The 27020-nt window shown below is 35.9% G+C and overlaps 2 protein-coding genes across 3 annotated transcripts in view; one reads left to right on the top strand and one right to left on the bottom strand.

Moving 5' to 3' along the window:
• Window positions 1–27020, bottom strand: part of C2H1orf141 (chromosome 2 C1orf141 homolog) — a 232878-nt gene that overhangs the window by 82329 nt on the left and 123529 nt on the right. The gene's annotated exons all lie outside the window — the stretch shown is intronic.
• The window catches only part of IL23R (interleukin 23 receptor), a 76670-nt gene continuing 67973 nt past the window's right edge, over window positions 18324–27020 (top strand). The window contains exons 1-3 of one of the 2 annotated variants that reach the window (XM_037826949.1): window positions 18324–18421; window positions 19364–19435; window positions 22098–22394. In XM_037826949.1, the coding sequence (XP_037682877.1) occupies window positions 19366–19435; window positions 22098–22394 (367 nt within the window). In that variant the 5' untranslated portion in view covers window positions 18324–18421; window positions 19364–19365. The remainder of the gene's footprint in view (window positions 18422–19363; window positions 19436–22097; window positions 22395–27020) is intronic. The other variant, XM_037826950.1, reaches the window with a different exon arrangement.

The raw sequence follows: 27020 nt of genomic DNA, 5'->3' as shown, positions 1-27020 counted from the left end.
TTTTATGGCCTTAATTAAGACTGTAACTTTGTAACCAAATTAACCCCTTTTATAAAAGCCAATCCATTTCTGGTGTTTTGCAACATAGCAGCATTAGCAAACCGGAACAAGGGCCTAAGCTCATTTCATCCTTCCACAGGTTTAAGAGGTAAATATAATTATCCCAACTTTGTAGATGAGAAAACTGAACTTCAGAGAGGTTAAGTAACTGGACAAAGTTACTTAGGTAGTGATCCATTTAATCCATTAATTAAAAGAAATACCTAGAATGAATCTTGAAAATTTTATACTAGGTGAGAGAAGCCAGTCACAAAAGACCATATATTATATGTTTCCATTTATATGAAATGTCCAGACATTTATATGAGTGTCCAAAATAGGGAAATCTATAAAGACAGAAAGGAGATATATTCTGGACATTTATATGAATGTCCAGGCATTTATATGAATATATATATGAATATATATATATGAAATGTCCAGAATAGGGAAATCTATAGAGACAGAAAGGAGATGAGTGGTTTGCCAGGCACTGAGGGTGGAGGGTGGGGAAAAATGAGGAGTGATTGCTAAATGGGTACAGAGTGTTCTTCATGGATTGATGAAGATATTCTAAAATTGATTGTGGTAAGGGTTGCACACCTCTGTGACTGCACTAAAAACCACTGAATTGTACACTTTGTATAGGTGAACTATATGGTATGTAAATTATATCTCAATAAAAATATTAAAAATAAATTTTAAAAAGTAAATTAAATGTGAATTGATAATGAAAACCTAAAGATGATTAAAAGGGTACTGTCTAATTTGGTTTCTCTGAAAAGCAGATCCTGAAAATAGGATTTTGGAACAGGAAGTTTATTCAGGAGGTGATCTCAAGAAGTGTGCATTGAGTTTGCCAAACTGCACAGATGGAGGGCACATTCCTTCACAAGATTGCTCTCACTTCAGACACCTACCACAAGTTTGGGGGACCCCAGGGCCATCCTCGCTTTTTACCAGCTGGCTATAAATTTGAGGATCCCCACAGATTCCCTCAGGTTCTATAATTTTCTGGTATGACTCCCAGAACTCAGGAAAGTGCTATACTTAGGATTACAACTTTATTAAAATAGAAGAATACAAATCAGAACTGGCTACATGAAGAGATGCATAAGGTGAGGTCTAGGAAGTTTCCAAACATGCAGCTTCCATCATCTTCAGAGATGTGTTATCCTCCAGCACATCAATATCTGACAATACTCGAAGGATATTGCCAATGAGAGAATCTCACCTGGGCTTTAGTATCCAGAGATTTAATAGAGGCTTCATTACATAGGCATGACTGATTTAATGGTTGAACTTAATCTCAATCCTCTCCTCTCTCCAGAGAGGATATTGTGTGGCTCAAAACCTCAACCCTCTAATTCCATGGTTGGTCTTTGTGGTATGGCCAATGCCCAACCTGAATGAAATTGTTAGCATAAGCCATCTAGGGGCCCATCATGAGTCACTTTGTTAACATAAACTGTCTGGTATGGTCTGAGGGACCTTCATTATAACAAAGACACTTCAATCACTGAGGAAGTTCCAAGGGTTTGGAGGTTACCTTCCAGGAGCTGAGGACAAAGGCCAGCTGAATTCTTTATTACATGAAGTGTGATGAAGTGAAGCAAGGAAATAGGAAAAGCCAATGCATTAATGGCTGGGCTCCTGTGTGGACATCTGGGGCTCAGTTCCTCTGAGGAGTGTCTGAGTTTATGTACTTGATGTACACACATTGCAGAATTATCCTCTCAAGGGTGAGGAAGTGGAGGTATTTACTACTAATTCTCCTCCCTCATTGATCAATGGGTTGTTCCTGGATCATTGTCTTTCTGGAATGTCCAGCCTGCCCCACAAATGGGTTGAGCACATTCTTGAGACCGGAGAAAGTCCCCAGAGAGAGAAACACTGTTGCTTCAGGTAAGATGCCATTGGCACATAAGGGAATTTTTCACGAAGCTGCAGGTGACCTCAAGAATAGACTGAGGGGATATATGCAGGACACAAACAGAACCTGCCACAAGAACCAATAATAAATAATCTCTCTTGTGCGTGCACACGCGTGTGTGTGTGTGTGTGTGTGGCTTTTAAGTAGTAGTCTCGGAAGACTAAAATGCAGAAAAAAATATATTCTTTCACCTTTCTACACCCTCAACCACTTGGTGGCAGTATACCAAAGTTTAGATGGTTGGATCTGCAAAAATAATAACTTGCAATAGCACCAAATAACTCATAATAATAGCTGCAAACAACTTACTCAAAATGTACCCCTTCAGCCTCTCTGATTGTGGAGGTTAGGCTACTGTTACAATTTAGTAGTTTTTAGAAAGGTTCTTCAGTTCTTCCTTTCTTCTCCAACCCTGCCCATTTTTAGATCCATTATAGATTTGTGAAATTACCATTACAGAACAGTGAAATTACTGAATTAGTATTTAAATCACTTTCTTACTTGATTTATCTTTATCTCTTTAATTTTTGCTGCTATGGAGGCTGGATTTGCCTCTTTACATTGGCATTCCTTCTAAAAACAGGAAGCTCTTTCTCTTTGTTAAGAGAGAAGGTGTTTTCCTAACCAAATACTGACAAAAAATGCTGAATTATAAATTCTGATAACTATAACCATTCTTCTGTATCCACTTCTTGTGTTATCACATTTCTTTTAAGCTACTTATAATGATTTATTTTAAAACCTTATTAACTAAATTCAATAAAAGTTCATATCAAATATAATTTTCATTAAACTAAATGCAAAATTAAATATTCATAAATTCTTATTAATTCTAAAAGGAATGATGCTCTCTCAAACTCCCCTTCTACTCCCTTTTGGTTTCCTCCTGCTCTCTGGTTGCTCCCATGCGGGCCCTTCTTTCTCTTCTCACTTCTTAAATGTTGGTATTCTCCAGGGTTCTGTCTTAGAATTTCTATTTTCCTCAACCTTTTCACTTCCCCTAGGTAATCTCATCCATGCCCATGGTTTCAGTTGTCACCTACTTCCTGACGACTCTAGGATTTATATTTCCAGCCCAGATCTCCCTCTGAAGTCCAGTTTTCGTTCTGTAATTCCCTACTAGATCTCTCTATTGGAGGTCCCACAGGCAACACAAATTCAAAATGTCTACAAATTAAATCATATTCCTTCTTAAACTTGCTCCATCACCCACCCCCATTCCTCTTTCACCTAGTCATTGAGAATGAAATATTGGAGGCATTTAGTTTGAATAATAATACAAAATAGTGAGTGCCTTCCATATCCAAGGTACTAAGTGTTTTATGTGCATTACCTTATTCAATACTCCAACAAGCCAATGAGGTAAGTGCTATTATTAAAAGCATTTTACTAATGAGGAAACACTTATGCACAGCTACATGGCTAGTAAATAAAGAGACTGGGATTTGGACTCAGGACTGCTGTTAACAGACTGTTAACCACTGTAGTAGGGTCTATTATATGCACCAAAATATCCTTAGGTTTCTTTACATGTTCCCACTATCCTTGCAATTATGTGCAGCCTGTGTATCTAGTTGTGGCCAATTAAATGAAAATAGAAGTAATGTATGTTTCTTCCAGACCAAGGCACTTAAAACACTGTGTTCCTTTCAATCTCTTTGAATCCTCCACCTGGCAACATTGGAGGCCAGGAGTTCAGGATAGCATAGCTACTAGGTTGGTGGATGACTCTACATAAGTAAGGAAAACCTTTGTGTTAAGCTCCTGATTTCTGGGTTTGTTGTTATCATGGTGTAGCTATCCTATCCCGACGAATACAAACAATATGGTCAAAAATTCATCCCTCTCCTTCACCATCTACATCCAACCAATTACCAAGTCCTCTCATTTCTCCTCAATTCCTCTTCCTCTCTGGTCTATCCACAATGCCCTCATCATTTCTCTAGTTGAGACACTAGTAAAGTCTTCTAAATAACTGCTCTTCTTGCCTCCATCAACTCCCTCAATCCATACTTCACAGTGCAGATACAGTGACCTTCTAAAATAATATCGTATTCATGTTGTATTCTTACTTAAAAATGTTAAATGGCTTCCCATTCTCCACCAGATAAAGTACAAGCTCCTCATCATGGCCTACAAGGTCCTTGACAAGCTCAATAACCCCTTCCACACTGTCTTCTCCCCCATCCTCCTATTCATTCCCATTCAAGTCCCTAAATGAGCCTTATTCTGTTTTCTAATATGAAAGTCAATTTGGTTGTCAGCTTTCCAGGAAAGTCTTCCCTGACACTGTATTCTATTATCTTTTTTTGTGCTCCAGCGCCCCCTGCCCACCTCTGTGGTAGCCCTTACATCATTGTGTTATAGCTGTTCCCGTGTCTGTGACCATTTCAGTGTGACTGTGTCCTATCCATGTTTATATCTGTACTACCTTACAGTGTCTGGTGCACTGCTCATAAATTATTTATAGAAATAATTTATGAATACATGTACATGTGAACATTTTTAGCTATAATGTGTTTCTTAGATAGCCTGAGAATAAAAAATGGTCATTAAAATAGTAACAAAACCACATTCTCTGATTGTGATAGGTGGTCTGCAAAGATGGCCCTCAGTCTGGTATTCATACTCTTGTGTAAACTATTCCCACATTGAATCTAAGCCATCCTTGTGATTGGTTTTGTGATTAGTGGCAGAAATGACATTGTGTAATTTCTAATGTCTTAAGGTATCTACAGCTTTCACTTTCTCCATGTGAGATCTCCTTTTTGGAAACCAGCCAATATACTATCAGTAGCCCAAGCCACAAAGACATACTGAGGAAAACTGAGGCACTTTGGTCAACAGCCCCAGCTGATTTTCCAGCTGTCAGCCAGCACCAGCTGCCAGCCAAATGAATGAACCATCTAGGTTCATTCTAGACCAATTGAGCCCCAGCTAGCATCATGTGGGCAAAAGAATCTCTCATCTGAGTCCAGTTAACTCCTTTTTTCCTATTTGGGCTTGATGCAATCATGTCTTCTATGCCTTCAAGGTCAAAAGCGACAATTTTGCTGCCTTCCAAAGTCTTTGCCACTGCATCTAGTGCCTGCCTATGTCTGTGCTAAAGCTGCTGCCATCTGACTTCAAGAGTGCAGATGTCTCCACTGAGAGTGTGGTGCCATGTCACTGCAAAGGCTGCTATTGTGAATGCTGCTGGCCTCTTGCACCTCAGGGTTCTGTGGACATTATTGTGAAAGAGCTTTTCAGATTTACTCACACTTTTATTGCATCCTCTTCACCCTAGGACCCAGGCATGAATCCATGGGATCTGGACCAATAAATAATCTGAGTGACAGACCAACAAACAGAAATAGTGTTACATCTAGAATCTCTTCTCTTTCTTTATCCTGGACCATTGCCCTTAACCCATAATTCTGCTCTATGACTTTTCCTTCCCTTGGATCAAAGTCTGTCCAAGGCTTCAAGGTCCTTTATGTAAACAGATCCTAGGATTCTAACTCCACCAGGCCTTCAGACGTGTCCAGACAAAACTGAAACCAAGATGTTCAACATGCCTTGAAAGTAGTGAATCTAAGACTAGAGATATGTACTATGTTTACCACCACCTCACCCCACCCCCTTTTATCTGGTACCATCTATCCCTTTCCTTGAGGAAATTGCCCCTCCCCCTTTCCATTTATTTAGGTTGGACTGTCAATTATAGTACCACACTCTATGCTGGCTCATAGGGATGGGGTGTGTGACCCTCTTCTGATCAATCATGGCATTTCATCTTTCTAGAGAAAGAGGTTGTTCTAAAGGGTGAGTACAGGCCTCAAGACAAGGCATTTAAGAGTCCTGTGAGATGTTTTTCAAGTGGAACTCTCAGGAAGGTGCTCCTTCTTTCTAGAGGTATAGAATGAAAAGGTTGGAATTCTAGGCCTTGTAAATGGAACCCACTTGAAAGTGACAATAAAGCCTACAAGTTGAGACATGGATGTTGAGGAAAAAGAATGAGTCCTTGTTGTGTCAAGTAAAAAGTTTCTTCCTCTGAGATACCTGGTTACCTGCTTCCAACAGAAATCCCATCCATCAGTTCTATAACAGGCCCTATTGTTCTTTCATTAATTCCTTTTTTTTTTTTTTTTTTTTACTTAACTAGTTTACATTGGATTTCTGTCGTTTACTATAAAACATTTCTGACCATTGGAAATACGAACACCAACATAGAAACTTTTTTCTATTTTTAAGTTATCTGAAAGTTGCTTACATTTATAAAATGCCTGTTCATAATAAGAAAATGACTTAAAATTAAGAAGCTACAGTTGCGTATATTACGAGTTATCTGATAAGAAATCAGATACTATGATCTAATGAGTTTAATAAATTGCTCAAGAAGAGGAAATTAGATTTTCAGAGTTTTTTTTAAATAATAGGAAAAATTTATGAAAAATATATGCTCTGTTGGGGTAAATTAATGTCTTGGTTTCCGGGCTCCTAAGACAAAAATAATACAATGAGTCACCTTAACAACAGAAATTTATTGGCTCACAGTTTCAGAGGCTAAAAGCCTTGCTATTCTTGGTAGCGTTTTGGCTGCTGGTAATCTTTAGATTCCTTGGCTTTCCCGTCACATGGTAATGTCTTCTCTTTTCTCTTCTGGGTTCCGTTGATTTTTGACTTCTGACTCTTCCCCGTGGCTTTCTCTCTAAAAGGCCTCCAGTAATAGGATTAAGACCCATCCTGGTTCAGTTGGCCACATCTTAACTAAAAATAACATCTTTAAAAGGTCCTATTTACAATAGGTTCATACCTATAGGAATGCAGGTTATGAAAATGTGATTTGGGGAAAACATAAATCAACCTAACACAAAGTAACAATTTTTAAAAGCTGACTCAACTTCATTGTTTTCTCTTGCAACTCCAATTGGGAATATTGGGTTTTAAGATGAAATTTTCTAAAATTTTGCCATCCATAAAAGGTGGCATGAGACAATCTGAAGTTATGAAACTGAGAGTTCCTTACTACTGAGTAATAAAATAATACTCTTGTGCTTGGATTTAATGAATTTTCTATTGGTTATAGAGCAAAACAGACAAAAGTTAAACTCAAACGTATTAAATAATTATTTTATTTGAAAACTGGTTAATATTAACATAAGAAGGAAATCTCATCAAAATATAAAAGTTCTTATAAATAAGGTCATAGCAAGGACCACTTAGGAAATGTGTAAAATATAGAGATTTCTAAAGAAGACAAAAGAATTAAATTCATCATCCAAGAAAGGAGAAATCTAATTTACACTATACTTATAAATATTTATAATGTATTAATACTATAAGTAGACTTTTAACAATTTGTTTACAGGTATGAACTCTGATTTCCTACATGAAGAAAATGAGGTACATGAGAGAAATATTCTGAGAGAGAAAATCAGGTAGCTGCTAACTATAAAGTTAACAGTGCTTCTGAGTTAAAATAATTGAATCGTACCTGCAAATTGTGAATGGTGAGAGATGTGTTAAATTCCTCAGTGGATAAACTACTGTACTCTAACAAAAATTATCAGTAAATTACATGAACTCCACTTCTAACTGAAACATGAAATGCCACTAATAGAAACACTGGGCAAAATAGCTGCTTTTTAATTTTTGGCTATGAAATTTTAATCTGAAGTATAGAGCTAATGACTTTGATGTTTTACTTTTTTTTCCCTATGTAAACTTGTGCTCCATTTCATTTGAGAATTTTTCTATTCATATAATGCTATTGGAGTTTTAGTGTGGAAAGGAGCAAAGCATTGAACTCAATATAAGAATGTTGCCTTATTTCAGTTGTTAGTCTCACAAGAAACTAACATTTGTTGAATCCTTATGTGCTAGACACTGTGATGTGCATTTTACAGCCATACCATCATTTAATACTCCCCCAAACCCTATGTAGTGTATGTATTATTATCCACAAGAAAACTGATACTGATATAGACTGGTAACTTGTCCAAGAATATTTAACTAGTAAATGGCCAAACTAAGATTTAAACTCAGGTTTCCCTGACTCCAGATGTTCTTTTTCTCATTGTTCCATGCTGCTGCCTCTGTTTCACAGATATAAAGATACAAAAGATTTGAAAGTTTAAGACATGCCCTACTCTTAAACAATTGGGAAAAGAGATATTAACCTGGAATCATCAAGGATACTTCCTTTGAAAACTAACCCAAGAGAGTTTATGAGCAAAGTCATGTTGTTTTAAGTTCATAATATTGAGGTGTTATTTCTAAAAGTCCAAGCATGGTGCTTGACAATGAGGGCTAACTAGTTCTCTTCCAGTTGCTTTCTGCATTAAAATTTGGGAATTGATGAAATGTACTAATTACTTCATTTTACTGTGTTTGTATCTATGTAATAATACTATATTGGAAGCCTATTATTTTGTTTCCCCAACATCCTACCTTCTTCTGGGAACTTTCTTACATTTTCCTGCTGTGGTAGATTAAATGATTGACACCAATCCATCCTTCTTCCCTGCCTTCCACTCTGGCTATAGCTTCACTGTGGGCAGAAAGTATTTCTCTACCCCTTGACTTGGAGTTCAGCCATGTGACTTGCTTTGACCAATGGCATGTATGCGGATGTGGCCCTGTGTTGGTTCTGAGTCTAAGCCTTCAGAGGCCGCAGATGTCCTCTGGCTGGCTTACTGGTCACAGGGGGAGAATGACTTTTGTGTGCAACACAGTCTCCCTAGTCATCTCAGCCTGTAACAGAGCTGCTCCAGCCAATCCACAGATACGGGACAATAAATGATAGTTATAAACCACAAGTTTTGGAGTTCTTTGTTATAGATCACTATAGTGGTAATAGCTAACTATACCTCCCACAATCCCATCCCCAAGCATATGGCTCCTACAGCACTTGCCAGGCTCTTCTTACAAGATCAGATCCCCCTTCCTATCTTCAGCTGATCCAGAAGCCACTTGGAGTTCTCAATATTTTGCACTCAGATCTAGAACATCAGGCACTTTCTTGTGGCAGAAAGTCTAAGGTGTAAAATTCGGAAGTTGTCATCAGCCATATTTGCCACCACGTGGGGAATGCAGATTTGCAATGAGAAAGAAGGAAGAGAATAGGCAGAGAGCAGCAGAGTCAGGAGGTGAAGAGCAACACCCAGGAACTGTTTTAGAGCCCCTGGTTCCAGTTATTCTTAATGTCCCAGTATCCTTACCCTTTCTAAGTTTCCATGAACCAATAAATTCTCCTTTTCTTTGCCTGAGCTATTTTGATTGGGCTTGGTCCCTTATAATTATATGAATATTGATGTGCACATATTTTCTTGTTTGATTCAAACTAATAATTATTTATGTAACCTCTGCATCTCCAGTTTGGGAGAAAACAGTGAAAGGATGATGGATGACAATAACAAGGTTACAAAGGGCATGGATACCCACCAGTGAAACACACCCCTGAGCTTTCCTATCTCAGGGACTTTGCCATAATATACCTGCCACCTATCAAAATCCTATCCTATCAATATTTTAGGGGCTATCTTAAATGTTAAGTCCTCTACAGAACCTTTCTAGATGTCCCCAAAAGATCCTCTATTTATGTCTCTGCCTCTGTATGGCTCTTGTCACATCACATTTTGCCTTGTATTTTACTTCCCTTATTTTCTTTTTTTTCTGTGTAATCTTTCTGAAGAAAAGGACAGTGTCTTACTTGTCTTTGTATTTCCCAAATTAACTCATTACTTGTTTAAATATAATAGGAACTCAATAAATATTTGCATTAGTCTCAAGAACTAGATCCTCCCTTTTGTCCGAGCAAATCCATATTTACTCTAGGCCATATACCTTATATTGGATGCGGGTTTTTGCCCCATCATTTGACTGAAATTAAATCTCTTAAATTAAAATTAGATGAATGACTCAGCCAGCTAGTTTTTTAAAGGTCAAAGTATTTAGTGCTGAAGAGCAAACAGGTTGAATTTGGTCACCCTATAGTTTTTTGATGTAAGAATATATAAACTATTTTTCCTATCATAAATAAATGAATTTACTCATAACCTTCTTTAGAAGAGTTAGTTTAAAATTTCCCTTGGTTCATTTTCCCTGCTATAGGAATACTCTGGCCTCACTCCTAGAGCTTTTTCTCTTTTATATGTATTGTCTATATCTATTTTCTTGGTAATCTCATCCAGGCATGTGACTTTAAATTCTATTTATATGCTGATAACACTCAAATTCCTATATCTCATCCTGTATCTCTCCCCTGAATTCCAGATGGACTCGTATCTCCAGCGTCCTACTCAACATCTCCTGGACGTGTAACAAGCATCTCGAATTTAACATGTCCCAAAACAAATTCTTAATTCCTTTTCACATTCCTCTGCAAAATACATCCCTCTTGAAGTTTTCCCCAAGTCAATCAATAACCTCTTTATCCAACATTTCTAATTGCTTTGGCCAGAATCCTTCTAGTCAAACCATTGTCACTTCTCTGCTTAAAACCCTCCAATGGTTTCCCGTCTCTGTCATCAGAAGAGCCAAAGGCCTTATGCAGCCCTACACTAGTTCCTATCACCCTCACAACAGTTACTTCTCTGACCTCTTTTACTACTGATCCCATTTATTGTTTTTCCCCTGCTTAACCTGCTTCTCCCACACTGGCCTCCTTCCCTTGTTAGCTCTCAGATCCATTCCTGAATCTCTCTTCCTTCTCCCTGTCTGAAATACTCTTCTTCAAATTAACTCTATGAACCATTCCTTCACTTCTATCAGATCTTTGTTCAAATGTTGTTTTCCAGCCTGTACTTCTCTGAGCACACTGAAGCCTCTGTCAGTCTTTCCCTTTGAATTCTCCAAATGATTATCATCATTTAATGCAATATTTTACTTATTTATTGTCTTTATCCTCAAATTAGAATGTAAGCTCCATGAAGACAGGATTTTTGTCTGTTTTGTTTACCTCTTTATTCCCAACACTAGAATAATTACTGAACTGTGGTAAGCATTCAATAAATATTTCTTGAATGAATGAATATCCTAAAAGTAGGTAAGTACACAAGGCCAGAAAAAATATGGAAAGAAAAAAATGATAAAGAAATCCTCCTTTCACCTGAGTTATACCTCTTCTCAATGCAGAAAGTGAAAATTGATTCCTTGGTATTTTTTACATTGTTAATAAAAATCATTCTCATTCAGCTATTTAAAAAAACATGGAAGTATGGCAGAGAAAGATACTAAGGTAAAGCAAGAGAAAGATGCTAAAGTAAAGTGAAATAAATGTTTCTTTGGTTCTCTAAAAATTTAGTTTGCTACAAGAGATACTCTAAACCAGCTTTCTTCAATCTAATATGTGTATGCCTGATGGTAAATGAGGTCATTTTAGATGGTACATAGATAAACATCTTCATTTTAATAGTCATGTTCTTACTTTAATACATATTTGTTAAAAATAACTAGCATGTCACAACTGCAATTTTCTGGATGTGACTTCTTAGGATGTATCTAGGACAGGTACAGCTGTGGTAAGCTGTTGACCACACGATCTGCAGGAGCAGTTATCAGGCCTGTTCTTGATTGTTGTAAACATCCAGGGTCTGAATTTTTTCCTGAAACTACTCATAAGAATGTGTAGTAAGAATGGTGCTGTTCACTAGTATATTTTCTTACAGACTGAATTTTCAAGCTCATTTCTGTATTCTTTTCAGCACTATATTGAATGTTGTTTTAAGAAACTAACAATTATTAAGTATTGAAATATTAAAATGAGTGCCATGAAAGCATAGTCTCATCACTATTGTATGCACCAGCAAATCCCTGAGCACACACAAAAAGAATAAAGAGAAGTATTTAAATGATGTTTTTAAAATTGTCAACCACATCAACCAAAGTCATCTCATCTTTCAGATTTTTACTCCGCTTCATGAAGAGTTGAGCAGAGGTGATGAACATCACTGAAGATTATTTTCTTTCATGCAGATGGGTCTTCATTCTTCCATTTGAGTAGACAGAAATCAAAGTCTTTCTGGAGGAAAACTTTAATCTTCAAAACTAATTGCATGAATGGAACTGGAATTGCAAATTAGAATATCTTCTTGATGTCTTTGCTAATTTGAGCAATCTAAAATCACCCTTGCAATGCGAGTTTACATCAGAATTACATGTGTAGGTCAAGCAAATGGGGTCTGCAAAACTGAGTTATGGATGTGTGCCTTGACCAGGCTGATTCAGACTTTTCTTTATTGGAAGAATTCCCTAAAAATATTTTGAGCATTATGAAAGACTTCATAAATATTTCCCCCCACTGGTTAGCAGCAGTGTGTGGATAAAGAATAATTTTCTTCCTTCTATTACCTTTAATTATTTATGACAAATGATACAACTTTCCATCAAAGCCAATACAGCAACAACAACAATACAAAGATGTCATTCTTAACTATCATTGCTGCATTTCTGATATGGTCTTTTCTTTGAAATTCTGAAGGCTCAAAGTCTATTTTGAAGGGGATAGAAGAAGAAGAAAGAAGGGGCAGTTAGTGGAATAAAAACTCTCCCTCAATTTACAGTTGAATTTGCATAAATGACATGTATTCATCAGTGAACCCATCAATAATTCCCTCCAGCCATCTCAAATTCTGGAATCGACTAAGAAGGAGACTCCTGTTTATGTCCTTTCCCTTAAAGTTTTCCTTGTCCTTTAATGTGCTTCGTATTTTAAAATGTTTTAAATTATTATCATGTATAACATACTCATCCTAAAAAATAAGAAGTCATAGAAAGGTGCAAGAAAGAAAAATAATCATAATTCCATAATCCAAGGGAAACCATGATTAATGTTTTGGTGTATTTTGTTTTTGTTTTTGTTTAGCTTGTGTAATTGTGATCTGGTGCAGTGGTCTTCCAAATATTTTCCTGGTTTACTCTTAAAAGAAGCTTTAAAAACTACCCCCTTGCATATTTTTAAATTAACATCTAAAACATTCAACATAAGTCTAAATAAATTTACTTCCTTTTAAATAGGCAACAAAAAGTATTGAATATTTTATAAGATGAAGTAAGTGAGGATAGGCTGTAATAGAAACACATAATCCATGATATAAAGTAGCCTTTAAATACCTTATTGAATAAGGTACAGCAAATCTTAAAGAAATGAAGTTTCCATGTGAGCTGTACCTAATGGGTTTAGAAAAAAATGTGATAGTCTGTCAAAAATTCTACTTAGATTTAAAGGGATAACAATTAATTTCTCGTATTTCTTCTCAAGCTCTGGATTCAGATTATTCCCAAATAGGCCCAAATATCCCCAAACTGGCTAAAATTCAGGGTATCCCAACATGAGCCAAAATCAAGTATTTTAATAAGCTTCACTTTTCTAAAAAAATATTCAGTGGAGAACAACTAGAAGCTTTGTAGGTTTAAAGTGTCTTGATTAACTACCCAAAGAAACCTCACAGAAATCAGTATTTCCATATATTCCTTTGTCACCCCAGAGCTATTTGCACCCAGGGTAATGCACAAAACTGAGATTTGGGATGGCTGGGGAGGAGGGATGCCATTCTTTATGAAATACGAGAAAGACTACAGTGAATCCAGGCTCACTGTTAGAGAAATCAAATTTAGGAAAGGGTACATATGGAAGTTGAGGATCTGGAAATCAACTCCCTTAAAAGTATGCTTTCAATCTCCAAGTTCTGTGTTGTACACTGAAGGTGTTGAATTCACCTCCACTTCTCTGCTTTCTTAAATCTCTAACAAGCTCTTAGGAGGTAAGGCAAAGTCGACCTTTAATTCACACCTCACTTGGAGCAACAGGAAATGGTGATGATTCAGCCTGTAGCACCCCTTCCTCCAGCAGAGCTGAACTAGCCGTGAGGTGCCTCAAATTGAGAAATATCAGGCAGCTACATGGAGGTACCATCCTTTGCGTGAGCCAAAAGATTTATGGCATTCATTCATTTCTCTTCAAAGAGTCCTCATAACTCTTTATGAATAATAGGGTTATTATTTCAGTGGTTGAGAAAATTAATGAAATAAAATGACACCTCATTTATCTGGCACATTTGAAGAATGAATTCTTTCAGGTAAGAGTATCCTTGAGATAGTTAAAGCTTATAACTCTAAGGCCATGAAATCACAAAAAGAAACTCAATATGTTTGATTAAATTTTTCTGAAATGAGTAATATTTGCTGTTACCTTCTTAAATAGAAAAATTAAAATGCTGCATTATGATGTATGTTCCCTGGTGAAGTACAGCATAAAGGGTAAGAACTCAAAACATAATTATTAATATAATGTGAAATGGTTTCAAGATCATGTATTTTACACTCAGTCACCCTTTCCATTCCACTCAGCCAAAAACCTTTTCAAACTTTTTTCAAATGACAGAGGAAAACTTGAAATTGTTTAACTTTTAGGAAATAAATAAGGTTTATTACTAGCAGGCCTATAAGAGTTGACAATACAATATATTGTCCAAACTGGGATAAGTTTGAAAATGAAAGGGAATATTATTTATAATTACACTGGGATAGCCATTTAAACTGGGACTGTACTGGGCAAACCCAGATGGCTACCCTGACTATAGAAAGACAAGACAAAGGGTCTGATGTTTTCTGATTAGCAAATGAAGTCAACCACTTACATATAAGAATGATATATGGAGATAGATAAATAGATAATAGATATCTAAGTACGGTAGGTAGGTAGCTAGCTAGATAGGTAGATAGAATGATCTAACAAATGCGGCAAATGTTAAATTTGATATACCTGAGATACTGGGTAGGGGATATATTGAAGTTCTCTTTATTGGTTGTGTATTATTTTTGCAACTGTCCTGTATGTTTGAAATCATTTCAAAATAAAGATTTTTTTAAATGCTAGAGCTGCCATACCAGATAATATTTGCTAACTGCTGCCATATAGCACCAGTAAAAAATTTTCTAAAGAAGTACAGCTAATAAACCAACTGTGCTTAAAAATAGAACCATAAAAAATATATAATTAAAACAAAAGCAAACAGAAAAAGAGATAAAAGGGTAGATGAGAAAAATGAAAAACAGCTAGGAATATGATAGATTTTAGTACAATGATAATTACCACAATGATAATGACATTAAATGTAAATCAAAACGTCTCATTTAAAAGACAGAGATTTTCATATTGGATATAAAAACAAAACCTAGCCTTATGATCATAACAAAATATGATCATAAATCATAGTTTAAATAAAAATCATGAATAGGTTCATGATTTAAATAAGTTATTTATTTTTAAATAAATTATTTATTTAAATAAATTATTTATTTATTTAAACACTTTAAATAAAAATCATGAATAGGTTCAAAGTAAAAGAATGGAAAAAATATCCCATGAAAGCCCTAACCAAAAGAAAAGTGTGTTGGCTATGTTAGAAAAAGAGGACTTCAGAACAAGGAATATCACCAGAGAAAAAAGGAGACAGTACATAGTGATTACATAGTCACCAAGAAAACATAACAATACTAAACATGTATATGCCTTCAGCAAAGCTATAAAATATACAAAGCAAAAACTGATAGAACTAAAAGAAGTAGACAAATACACAATTGCAATTAGAGACTTAAAACTCCTCTCCCAGTAATTGACAGTACGAGAAAATAGAAAATCAGTAAGGATATAAAAGACATAAACAATACTATCAACCAACTTGGCCTAATTAGCATTAATAGTGAAATACATATTCTTTTTAAGTGCATGCAGAACATTCACAAAAGTAGAACATATTCTGGGACATAAAACAAACCTTAATAAATTTAAAAGAGTCAAAATCATAAAAAGTATGTTTTCTGAGCATAAGGGAATAAAATTTGTGAAGTTGGAACAGCGTCTACAAGACCACTCTCACTTCTGACAACAATTGCAAGTTTGGGGATCCCCAAGACCACCCTTAGGTTTGATAATTCACTAGAATGACTCACAGAACTCAATGAAAGCCATTACACACACAATTGCAGTTTATTATAACTAAAGGATATAGATTAAAATTAGCCAAGGGAAAATGCATATAGGGCAGAGACCAGGAAAGTTCCAAACATGGAGCTTCCAGTTGTCCTCTCATCAAAGAAGAAAGACATGTAGATAAATAGGATAAAATACAGAGTGCAGAAATAGACTGACATATATGTTTAATCGATTTTTTACAATGGTGCTAAGATAAGTCAAAGGAAAAAGGATAGTTTTTTTCAACAAATGGTGCTGTAATAATTGGACATCCATTTACAAAGAAGTGAACCTGATCTCTATCTCACATCATATATAAAAATAAATTCAAAATGGATCATAGATGTTAAAAAAAACTATAAAACTTCTAGAAGAAAACAGGAGAAAAATCTTTGTGACCTTAGGTTAGGCAAAAGTTTCTTAGGGCAAAAAAGAAAAGAACCATAATGAATTGGACTTCATCAAAATTTAAAACTTTTGCTCTAAAAAGACATTGTTAAGAAAATGAAAAGATAAGCCACAAAGTGGGAGAAAATGTTTGTAAAATAAGATACCTGATAAAGTGCTGGTTTCCAGGATATATAAAGAACTCCAAAAGTCAATAATACAAAAATAAACAGTGCAATAAAAATGGGCAAAAGATTTTAACTTCAACAAAGAAGAGATATGCATGGCAAATAAACACAAGAAAAGATACTTAAGAACTCCCCCATACCCCCAGTAAAAGAATTTCCCGATTTTCACTGAGCTCTCCAGCAATCTCATTGGCACTGTCCACATTCCTCTAAGACTGGCAGATGTACTCTCCTTTATTTTCTCATCTAACTCACTGCAATCTCCTTTCCACTTCCATTTCTCTATTGAAACTCAGGGAAGACGAACTATTGTCAAATCCAAAGCTTCTTTTCAGTGCTTATCATAGTTAGTCTCTGATCATTTAACGTTGGCCACACATTCCTTCTTGAATCCCTTTTTTTTTGTCCCGTCCCTTATCACCCTGGATGCTCTCTGAGTTCTCTTATTCTGATATTGTTTTAATATTATCAACACATGCTGAAATCTCCCAAATTTAGATCCTCAGCCTAAAGTTTTCTCTCCAGTTATTTACCAGTGTTGACAACGGCATACAAGACACTTCTCTCTGGACATGCTGTGAGCTCCTGCGATTTAATATGCCCCAAACCAAGCTGATCTCTTCACTGCCATTGCTCCCTATTTGCTTGCTCAGTTAACATCATTATCTTTCTGGCCAGAAAAAAGAGCCACTGGAGTCATTCTTTATGCTCCTACATCCTTAACTTCCCACACAGGTTGTTCAATGCAAACCTCCTCACATATGCTGTTCTCTGTACCTGAAATGTTTTCCCACACCATCTCCTTCACCACTTGGAAAATTATTGCTAGTCATTAAAATCCACTTGACAGCCATTTTTTCTGCAAGGTCTTCAAAGACATCTTTATTCATATATTCTAGCGGTTCTCAACTCAGACTCATTCTAAACAATTAAATCAGAATCTCCGTGGGTGGGGCATGGGCACAGATACTTTTTAAAAGTAGCCCAGGTGATTATAATGAGTCTGAGTATAGGAATATTTTAAATGCTCTCTCCAATATTGTCCTGATAATGCAGGCCTTAAGATTAAAAAAAAAAAAAAAAAAGACATGATGGAGTTACTTCAAGAAGTTCCCTGTGGCGGAGACAAGTAAATTAATTGTCATTTACAAAGAAGTGAGTATATGGAGTGAAAAGATATGATTCAGAATAAATGGAAGTGGGTATTGTGGAGAGGAAGGGTATGCCAAGAAAGAAAGACCCCCGGTCACTGCGTACTATAAAGCATTTAAATATTTGGTAATTTTTTTCTTTGCAGTGGAATCCTGCTAAACCACAAAAAATAATTCAAAGAGCTGATCTGTAATTAATCACTGTTAGCAACAGAAAAAGGAGTTGATCTGTAATTAATCACCATTTTATCTGTAATGCCAGAAAAGATGTCTGGAACGTAATAAGCATTCAAAAATGTTTGCTGAATGAATGAATGGTCAATAGTAGCATCAAAATTTTCTTTTTTAAGAAACAAATTTACAATTAACATCAACGTTGGTTGCAAATTAAAACTAAGTATGTTTTTTTTACTGTCTTAAAAATTGAGGCAAATAAAGCATGCACACATGTTCTACTTACTGGAGGAGACAGACACATTAAAATGTAGCTCAGAAAAAAGTACTGACAAAGCAGTTCATTTTAGGTAATCTGGGTTTTCCCAGATAGTGACATGAGAGCCAGTCATTTCGAATTGGACAGTTTGAGTTCCTCTTCAAGAATCAGAAATGTAGGTCAGGGCTCTGCTGACATTTTCATTTGCCTCATAGCTGAAAATCTGAAGTGATCACTGGCAGACAGGCAGTGGGGAGAGAAGACCACGATGCAGCCAACAAGGGCAGCAGCCTGGCTCTGAAGTGGAATGATGTGCTTCACACAGATGGAAAGGTAAAGACACCATGATAATCCAAATGCTCAAAGACAGTTATGTTTCCTTTTGGAAATACACGAGCCAAGTTGCTATCTCTTATAAGTTCTGGTGCAGTGGTTACCGATGACAGGGATCCCCTTTATACATGAGTCATGAGAACCCCAGTTTTTTAACTTTTATCAGATACTTTGTGCTATTTGATGAGCCACGAGGTTTGACTTGCTGTTGTTTTATATGAAAGACTGAGGCTCAGGTTTTATTAAACATAAAGATTACTGAATAATGTTGATTATTGAATAACTGATATATAATTATAGAGTTGGTTAGCTGAATAATGCAACTATTATTGTAAACTACAGTTGTAAACAAATGGCATTATTGTTTTGAATTTCTATGACATGTTTCTTTTTATATGTCTACAGGTTAAATGATTTTCTGTATATTTAACTGGTAATAGCACTTATGCCTCTGTCTCATGTCCTCTTCGCTGCAAATCCTTTCTCTTGGGAAGCTCTGAAATTTTGGGCTTTCCCCAAGTTTTGCTCATCAAAGACAGGTAGTTCTAGAGCATGATAGGTACATAATTCTGGTCAGGAGAAGAATTAATCATCAGGAGTTAGAGTAGAAGAAGGGGATTTCTGGTGGGAATGGCTATTTTAAGAATAATATTTTTATCATGGGTCAAAATATCCTACTAAAATAATTCATAGTTAATTTTGAAGGGTATGAAATTCCATTCTTTTACATTACCTTCACCTCTTACTATACCCCCTCACACACCAGTGACATCTCTTTGTCCTGCTCTCTCCCTCCCTCCCTTCCTTTTTGCATTCCTAAAAAAAGTTCCCGTCAAACAGTATAACTGATAGGAAAAAATACAGTGATTTTTATTATTTTATTGTTATATATTGTTATACTATTAAAATATTACAATTTTAACATTTTCATATTTTTTTCAGTCATGAATCAGGTCATGATTCAATGGGATGTGATAATAGCTCTTTACATACTTGTCAACTGGTGTCATGGAGGTATTGTATTTTCAGTATCTATTCTATCTTTTATTCAACGAATAAAATATTGAGTGTTTATTATTTTCAAGATGTTATGTTAGGATCTCTGAATAATACAAAAATTATTAGATTGGAAAAATTATATGTACCTGAAAATTATATGGAATGAGATCAAAGAGATCCAACCTCCCTCCAAATGCAGAATTCCTTTCTAAAACATTAGTGATGGCCAGCCCTCTAACGTACATATGAACAGTTCCACAAATGAGCTTACTACTCTGAGTTAGAATAACCTATCTTTGAACTAGTTTAGCTCTTATATTAGCCCATCAAAAGTTTGGATTTAATTTGATTCAATAAACCATGTGTTGATGTTGATGATTACTATGTGCCAGGCATCATGCTAAGCCCTTTATTCCTCACAACAACATTGTGTAGTATTATTATTGCTATTATTATTATTCCTATTTTATAATCCACACAAACATCTGGCACTACGAAGTAATGCAGAGTCCTGAGAGACAGGTATAGGCACTTTGAGGAATCCAGGAAGGGAATCATCAGAAGTTCAGGCAAGGAAGCAGTTAGCATTTGGGAGTTTTTGTTGGGAGCAATAGTGTCCTGGGTAGGAGGCAGGGATTTAATCACTGAAGACAAGCAAATCTAAGGCAGTGTTCCAGATCCTGAGGGAGTTTTGCAGACCATACAAATTACTCAGAACAGAGACAAAAGCAAAACCCTCTTGTATAGGTTGGGACACAATGATATTGTAGATGTAGCCCCATCATCAGAAACAGGACCCCTCCACCTGGATGATCTAGGACACTTCCTAAGTCAGACTAACAACTATCCAAGAAGGTCCAGGGGAAATAAAACAACCAGCTATCTTTCCCAGCTTCTTTAAATCCGTAAATAAGTTGGACTTCTGTATATATAAGTGATTCATACAGAGCATAGAGAATAACACAAGCCCCTGGGACATGGCTTTAGAGAACTTCTAGCTATCCATTCTATTGTTGGTCAACCTTCAATAAATATTTTTAATATCATCCAGACTACATTTTTCCAAGTTTTCTACGACAATAGCATGTTACCCCTTTTTAATAGCTTTGCTGAAATTAAAAAAAAACACTATGTTTAGCATTCCTCTGACCAATCAGCCTAACAGTTCTATTAAAAAAGGGAAATTAGGACATTTGGTATGACTTATTCTTATATAATCCATGCTGACTTCTATTGATTACTGATTTTTTTCTAAGATTTTTTACTACTGATTTTTTAATCACTGACCTACTAATCCATTCCTAAATGTTGTACAGCTCAGCGGTCCAGAGTTTCTGGGGTTCTTCTTTCTTCCATTTTTTGAAAACCTGGACAACATTTTCCCAAATCTAGTCTTCTGACGTCTTTGGTATTTTCCATGTGTTGTCAAAGACTACTAACAGTGGTTCCAATACAGTGACCACATATTTCTTTAAGGTGTTGGAGACGCAGTTTGTCTAAACTGAATTGTTGAACTTATTTAAAGTAGCCAAATGCTTTTTAAAAATTTCCTCTTCTGTCTTTATTTTAATTCCCTTAATTCTATATTGATTAGGGAATCAATCCACATTGATTGTGGAATTATTTTTATCACTACTTTAACATTTAAATATTTATAGTCTATATGTAAATGTTCATTGCATAAATGGAAATATTTAACTACTGTTATATTATACAGCAAGTTAATTCTTTAAACTTTGTATTCCAAAGATAAGGGTCTTTTTTATCAAATATTGAGCTTTAATTAGGTGTTAAAGTATCTTACTATAGGTATTCCCAGGAAAAGTCTGTAATAAATTTGACAGAAACTTTAATATGTTTTCTTTGATGTGAGTTTCATTTCATTAATAATTCATTGTTATTTGAGTTTATAAAAATGACTAAATTATTTTTTATTAAAAAAGTAGTACATTCATTAACTAATTTTTAAAGCACAGATATATACATTTAAAAATGAAAAAAAAATACTCTAACAGAGATTTCTTTGCTGATATCTTAGTATATTTCTCTTTAATCCACCTATCCATCTATTGATTTCTTTAAAAGCTGGGGTCTATATCAAACATGTTGTTTTACAAATTGCTTTTTTTTTAACTTTACAATATAGTCTGAATGTTTCCCCATATTATTAAATTAATGGTGAATGTTAAGTGGTTATTATACAATAGGTTTTTACAACTGGGAAGAGTATGGCTGTATTCATTATATTAATAATTATATGATAAAAGTGGCCTTTATCTATAACAGAATGAAAGATTGATTGAGTAGTTAGAGAATGGGATTTGCATTTGCAGTGCCAAGAGTTATTTCTAATTTTACTTTTGAAAAATGGTGTAGCCCCATAATACCACAGTTTTTACTTTAGAAGAGCTAATAATATTTGTTCTTGAGACAATTAGAGAAGCTTAGCAGCTAAGTCCAGTCTTGTGTTATGCTGCTGAAAGTCAACAGAAGCATAGCAAAAAATAACTGTAATCAACTAATCAATTTAAAAAATGTACTTAGTCCGAAAATTGTTTCTTTTAGTGGAAATCATTTACTTATTAGAAAATAATAAATTTAAAATGTAATAGCATATTCTTCCCAAATATTCTGTTTTAATCTTTTACAGAGAATTTATTATTTTATGTATTTATAGGAATTACAAATATAAACTGCTCTGGCCACATCTGGATAGAACCAGCCACAATTTTAAAGATGGGTATGAATATTTCTATATATTGCCAAGCAGCAATTAAGAACTGTCAACCAAGAAAACTTTATTTTTATAAAAATGGCATCAAAGAAAGATTTCAAATCACACGGATTAATAAAACAACAGCTCGGCTTCAGTATAACAACTTTCTGGAACCACATGCCTCTCTGTACTGCACTGCGGAGTGTCCTGGACATTTTCAAGAAACACTGATATGTGGAGAAGACATTTCTTCTGGATGTAAGTGTTCAAATCCAAATGAAAGCTACTCTAACAATTAACTGGTAATCAGTCTCACTAAAAATAGAGTCAAAATTGCTATTGTTCACTTCTTACATTCATTTAATACAGGGGTGGCAAACTCAAATGTCTTCAGGGGCTGGGTTTGTAAAGTATAGATTAAGGAGGATGGTGGGAACTGTACAGAGAAGGGAGCTGGCCAGCTCTGTATTCATGAAGGCCCAGTATTAGTAGATCTTTTGATTCTTCAGAAGTGAGAAATCTGAATTTTTAATGTGAAATCTCCAAGTTTTAAAATGTTGCAAATGCATTCAAAAAAAACATATTTTAAATACTAGTCTGGCCAACGATGACATATCTGAGAGCCAGCACTCTCAGATTCAAAATTTTGCTCTTTTCATCTGTTTTTCACTTAGGTTTTTTGTTTGCTTGTTTCTCAAATTTGTATTATCAGCCTTGAGCAGATCCCACTGAGAAATGTTGGCACTAAGATTTAGGGAGAAAAACAGTTGCAGGCCTAGCTTTGTGTTCCTGCTATGCACCTTACTAGCTGTGTGACCTTGGGCAAGTTGCTTAACCAATCTGAGCCTCAACTCCCAGTCTGTAAAATGAGGCTAATTATACTGGCTTCAGCAAGCACTGAATTTCAGTACTTTATTAGAAAGCACATTATAAACTTTAAAGTACACCACCAGTGTCTAAACCCTTAAAAATGCATCCTTTTGATAAAACACTAGAAGATTCTGATGAGTCCCTTGTCTTCTAATTCCACTGCAAATCACTGTGTTTGTTACTGTAATTATTAATTAAGAAAAAACATACTAATATTAGTCTTACAAATACATTATTAACTTCAATATACTTTCAGAATACTCTAAAGTTATTTATATTACTATAGCAATATGTACTGACTTGTAGAATTATATATTTAATTCCTGGTTCTCCTATTTTGAAGTATAGTCAAATATATTCAGCACTGTTTTAACCCAGAGATTCATTCTCTATGGCACCTGGGCCCATTTTCGGTGACAGATGGAAGGCTTTGGGTCTTTGCTATGCTACCTTCCTCCACACTTTCAAGAATCAAACATGAGTTTTGATATCACCTTGCTTTATCCTCACCCCCAGTCCTTAGACAGCAAGAGCCAGGCCACTGACACCACAACCTCCTTGTCCCTGGAGGTGCCTGCCTGAAACGCAGGAGGCCTTCTTGTTCTAGAACAAGAACATTATCCTACTTAATGCTGAGCACCTGATCTTACATGCTTTTCAAAAGGGATAACTATAGGAAGTGGTACAGGTGGGTCGAGGAAAGAGAATAGAAGGTTTGGGGGCCAAAAAATGAAGTTGATAAATATGTGTCATAAACTAAGAACAACAGGCTAAGCTTTGCCCTAAATTGTGGGTACTAAAACCAGTCAAACATCTTATCAGGTATATGAAGATGCTTTAGCTTGTCCACATCCTCAGGAAACGTGAACAACCCTCGGTGCCTAAATACTTAACTATTTACCCTGAAGAGGGAAAAGATAATACACAATTTCTTCAGAGGGCAAACAAGCAACTTCCACAGTTATGGAGAAAGGTTAGTTTTTAGTTTAAGCCATAGGAAGAAAGGAGGAAAGAAGTGTCACCTCCTTCCGTGTGTTGCAGTTTGTGTAACTGGTTGCTCGCAGCAGCCCTCCCAGCCTCTACCCCCAAACCTAACACTGGGCAAACTTTAGGATCAGGGATGGAACTTCTGCCCCTTCTAGGACAACATACTAGAAATACATACATTCTTTGCTAATGGCTGCTTAGAAAGAACATCACTCTTTCCATTTATTTACTTAGCGAGTTATAACTCATTACATAGACCTCTGGTTATGAGTGTGAAAAAGTAACTGCCATGTGAGAACTTACTCAAACCCCTAGATTCAAGCTATGTTCTTGGACTCTGAATTCTTAGCAAACAAAACTTCCTATTTAAGTAGGTCAGGAAAGAGGTTTTGAGGTTTTTTGTGGTACTCTAGAAATCACATTGCTTTCACTGGATCACTTCAGTCACAGCATATTTGTCCTGTGAACTTAACGATATCAACGCTGTGTTGAACAAAATGATTATGTGATTTTTTTTAGACTGGCAACAAATCATAAAGGACAGAGTGAAGAGAAATGAGTCATTGCTTTCCCTGAAAATATATTTAAAATATAATTAGTGTGTGTTTCACAAATTTGTGAAACACAAACTATATTTTCAAATTTTTTGTTTTAGCCATAATCTTAAATACTTCTTAGATTCTTATCTGTGATTAAAAACACATTATGAGAAGTTTGTGCTATCAGGGCCACACCAATCATGGGATAAAACCCTACAAGACGTATTTATTCATTTAAAAATACCAAATGAGCAGTCATGTTTCCACTTAATCATTTATTTAAAATGTTAAATATCTTTGGCTACATTTTAACTATCGGTATTAGTCAGGATTCTCCAGGGAAACAGAACTGACAGGATATATATGTATAATCATATACAAATATATATATATGTAAATATTATGAGATTTGTTACAGGAATTGGCTCATGTGGTTGGGGGGCTGGCAAGTCCGAATTCCATAGGGCAGGCCACAAGTTGGGACCTCTGACCAAAATTTCAGTGAATTCCCCTGGAGAAGCTGGCTGACTGAGATTGAGATAGAAATTCTTCTTTCTGACTGCTGAAATCATCAGTTCTCCCTTTCAGGCCTCCAACTGAACTGATTTGATGAGACTTCTCTAGTTGCTGAAGACAGTTTCCTTTGTTGATTGTGGATGTAATTAGCCATAGATGCAATCAACCGATTACTGATTTAAACCCACAAAATATCCTCATGGTAACAATCAGGCCAGTGCTTGCTTGACCAAACAACTGTATACCATAACCTAGTCATATGAACTTAACCATCACAGTCCACCCCTAGTCAATTTGGCACCCATTCACATCTCCTTAAACCCATACCTAATCTCTAAAAACAACAGTCATACCTTTGCCTAACATAATTCACCTGTCCTATGTGCAATCAGAAATGCACTATTACTCCAGAAGAGAATGCAATTCTTGGGTAATATTCAATCTTAAATTTTATTTCCTGTAACTTAAATACTATGATATAAAGTTAATATAACTTATGTCATATGATACGGGAATAAGATAGGGAAGAAAACAAAGATATTTGCTTTATGTATGTATACAAACATATTCATCTTAAAACAAGGAAAAAATACTCATAACCATTACCAACCTCACAACTGGTCAGGTGGTCATAGCTTGTATTTATAACTACTTTCTTCCACTACCCATTCCATAGTCCCTTTACACTCATTAAGCACCTCAGCTGGTTATGGTTCTTTGCCTGCTAGAGTGACCCAAACTTGAATTCCCTGAAGGTTTGGAGCCATTAATAGTCCTTCTTGTATTGGGTTGTTGCAGTTTTCCATTGATTTAATCATAGAGCATGGTAGTACTAAGAGATGCCCTTGGGGATCTCTTGTATTTCAGGCAAACTTTTCTTTACTTCCAATATGTACTAGCATTCCTATTTACTCTTGATAATCAGTATCTATCACCCCAGCTTATATAGTAACTCCCTTCTTTGTCTGTTGGTTCAGAGGCATGAGAAGCTCAAAGTGGCTGGGCAGCAGTCTTAACTTTCAGTTCAATGGAATCTTTGTTGTGTCTCCTGATGGAAGCTTTCCTCCTTTTGGAATTAAGTCTTGTAGACCAGCAGAGTATAAGGTTGCAAAAATTTTTCTGATGTATCACTAGGAGTATTAGTGAGTGGTGCCACTCCGCCTTCTACTCCTTGTTTCCTGGACCTGTGTATCCTGGCTATGGGAGAAATAGTACCATACAATGGATGCTGATTTAGAGAATGTAATACAGCGTCCTGGAGAACACTGCCCCAGCCCTACAAGGTATTGCTACCAAGTTGGCACTGTAATTGAGTCTTCAAAAGACCATTCCACCGTTCTACCAATCCAGCTTCTTCAGGATGATGGGTAAATGGTAAGACCAAAGAATTCCCTGAACATGTGCCTATTTTCATATTTCATTTGTTGTGAAGTGGGTTCCTTGATCAGAAACAATGCTCTGTGGAATACCATGTGTATAAAGCATTCTGTAAGTCCATGGATGGTAGTTTTGTTAGACACACTGCATACAGGGAAAGCAAATCTGTATCCAGAGTATGTGTCTTTTCCAGTAAGAACAAAATATTGCTCCTTCCATGATGACAGTAATCTAATGTAATCAACCTGCCACTAGGTAGCAGGTTGAACACTTCAGGGGAATGGTGCCATATCAGGAATGAGTGTTGGTCTCTGCTGTTGACCCATAGCCAGTTCAGCCTTCGTGAGTGGAAATCCATGTTGCTGAGCCCATGCATAGAACCTTCATCCCTACCACCAAGGCCACTTTATTCTTTAGCCTGTTGGGCAGTGACAGGAGTGGCTGGGGAAAGAGGCTGACTGGTCATCCCGTATGCTTGATTATTAAAATCCTTCTTGGCTAAAGTCACACTCTGATAAGTATTCACATGGGACACAAATATCTCCATGTTTTTCACCCATTAACAAAGGTCTATCTACACCCCTTTTCCCCCAGA

Source organism: Choloepus didactylus, chromosome 2 (genome assembly GCF_015220235.1).
Source record: "Choloepus didactylus isolate mChoDid1 chromosome 2, mChoDid1.pri, whole genome shotgun sequence".
In the NCBI taxonomy this organism is placed as follows: Eukaryota; Metazoa; Chordata; class Mammalia; order Pilosa; family Megalonychidae; genus Choloepus; species Choloepus didactylus.
This window is presented reverse-complemented; position numbering and strand designations above follow the sequence as displayed.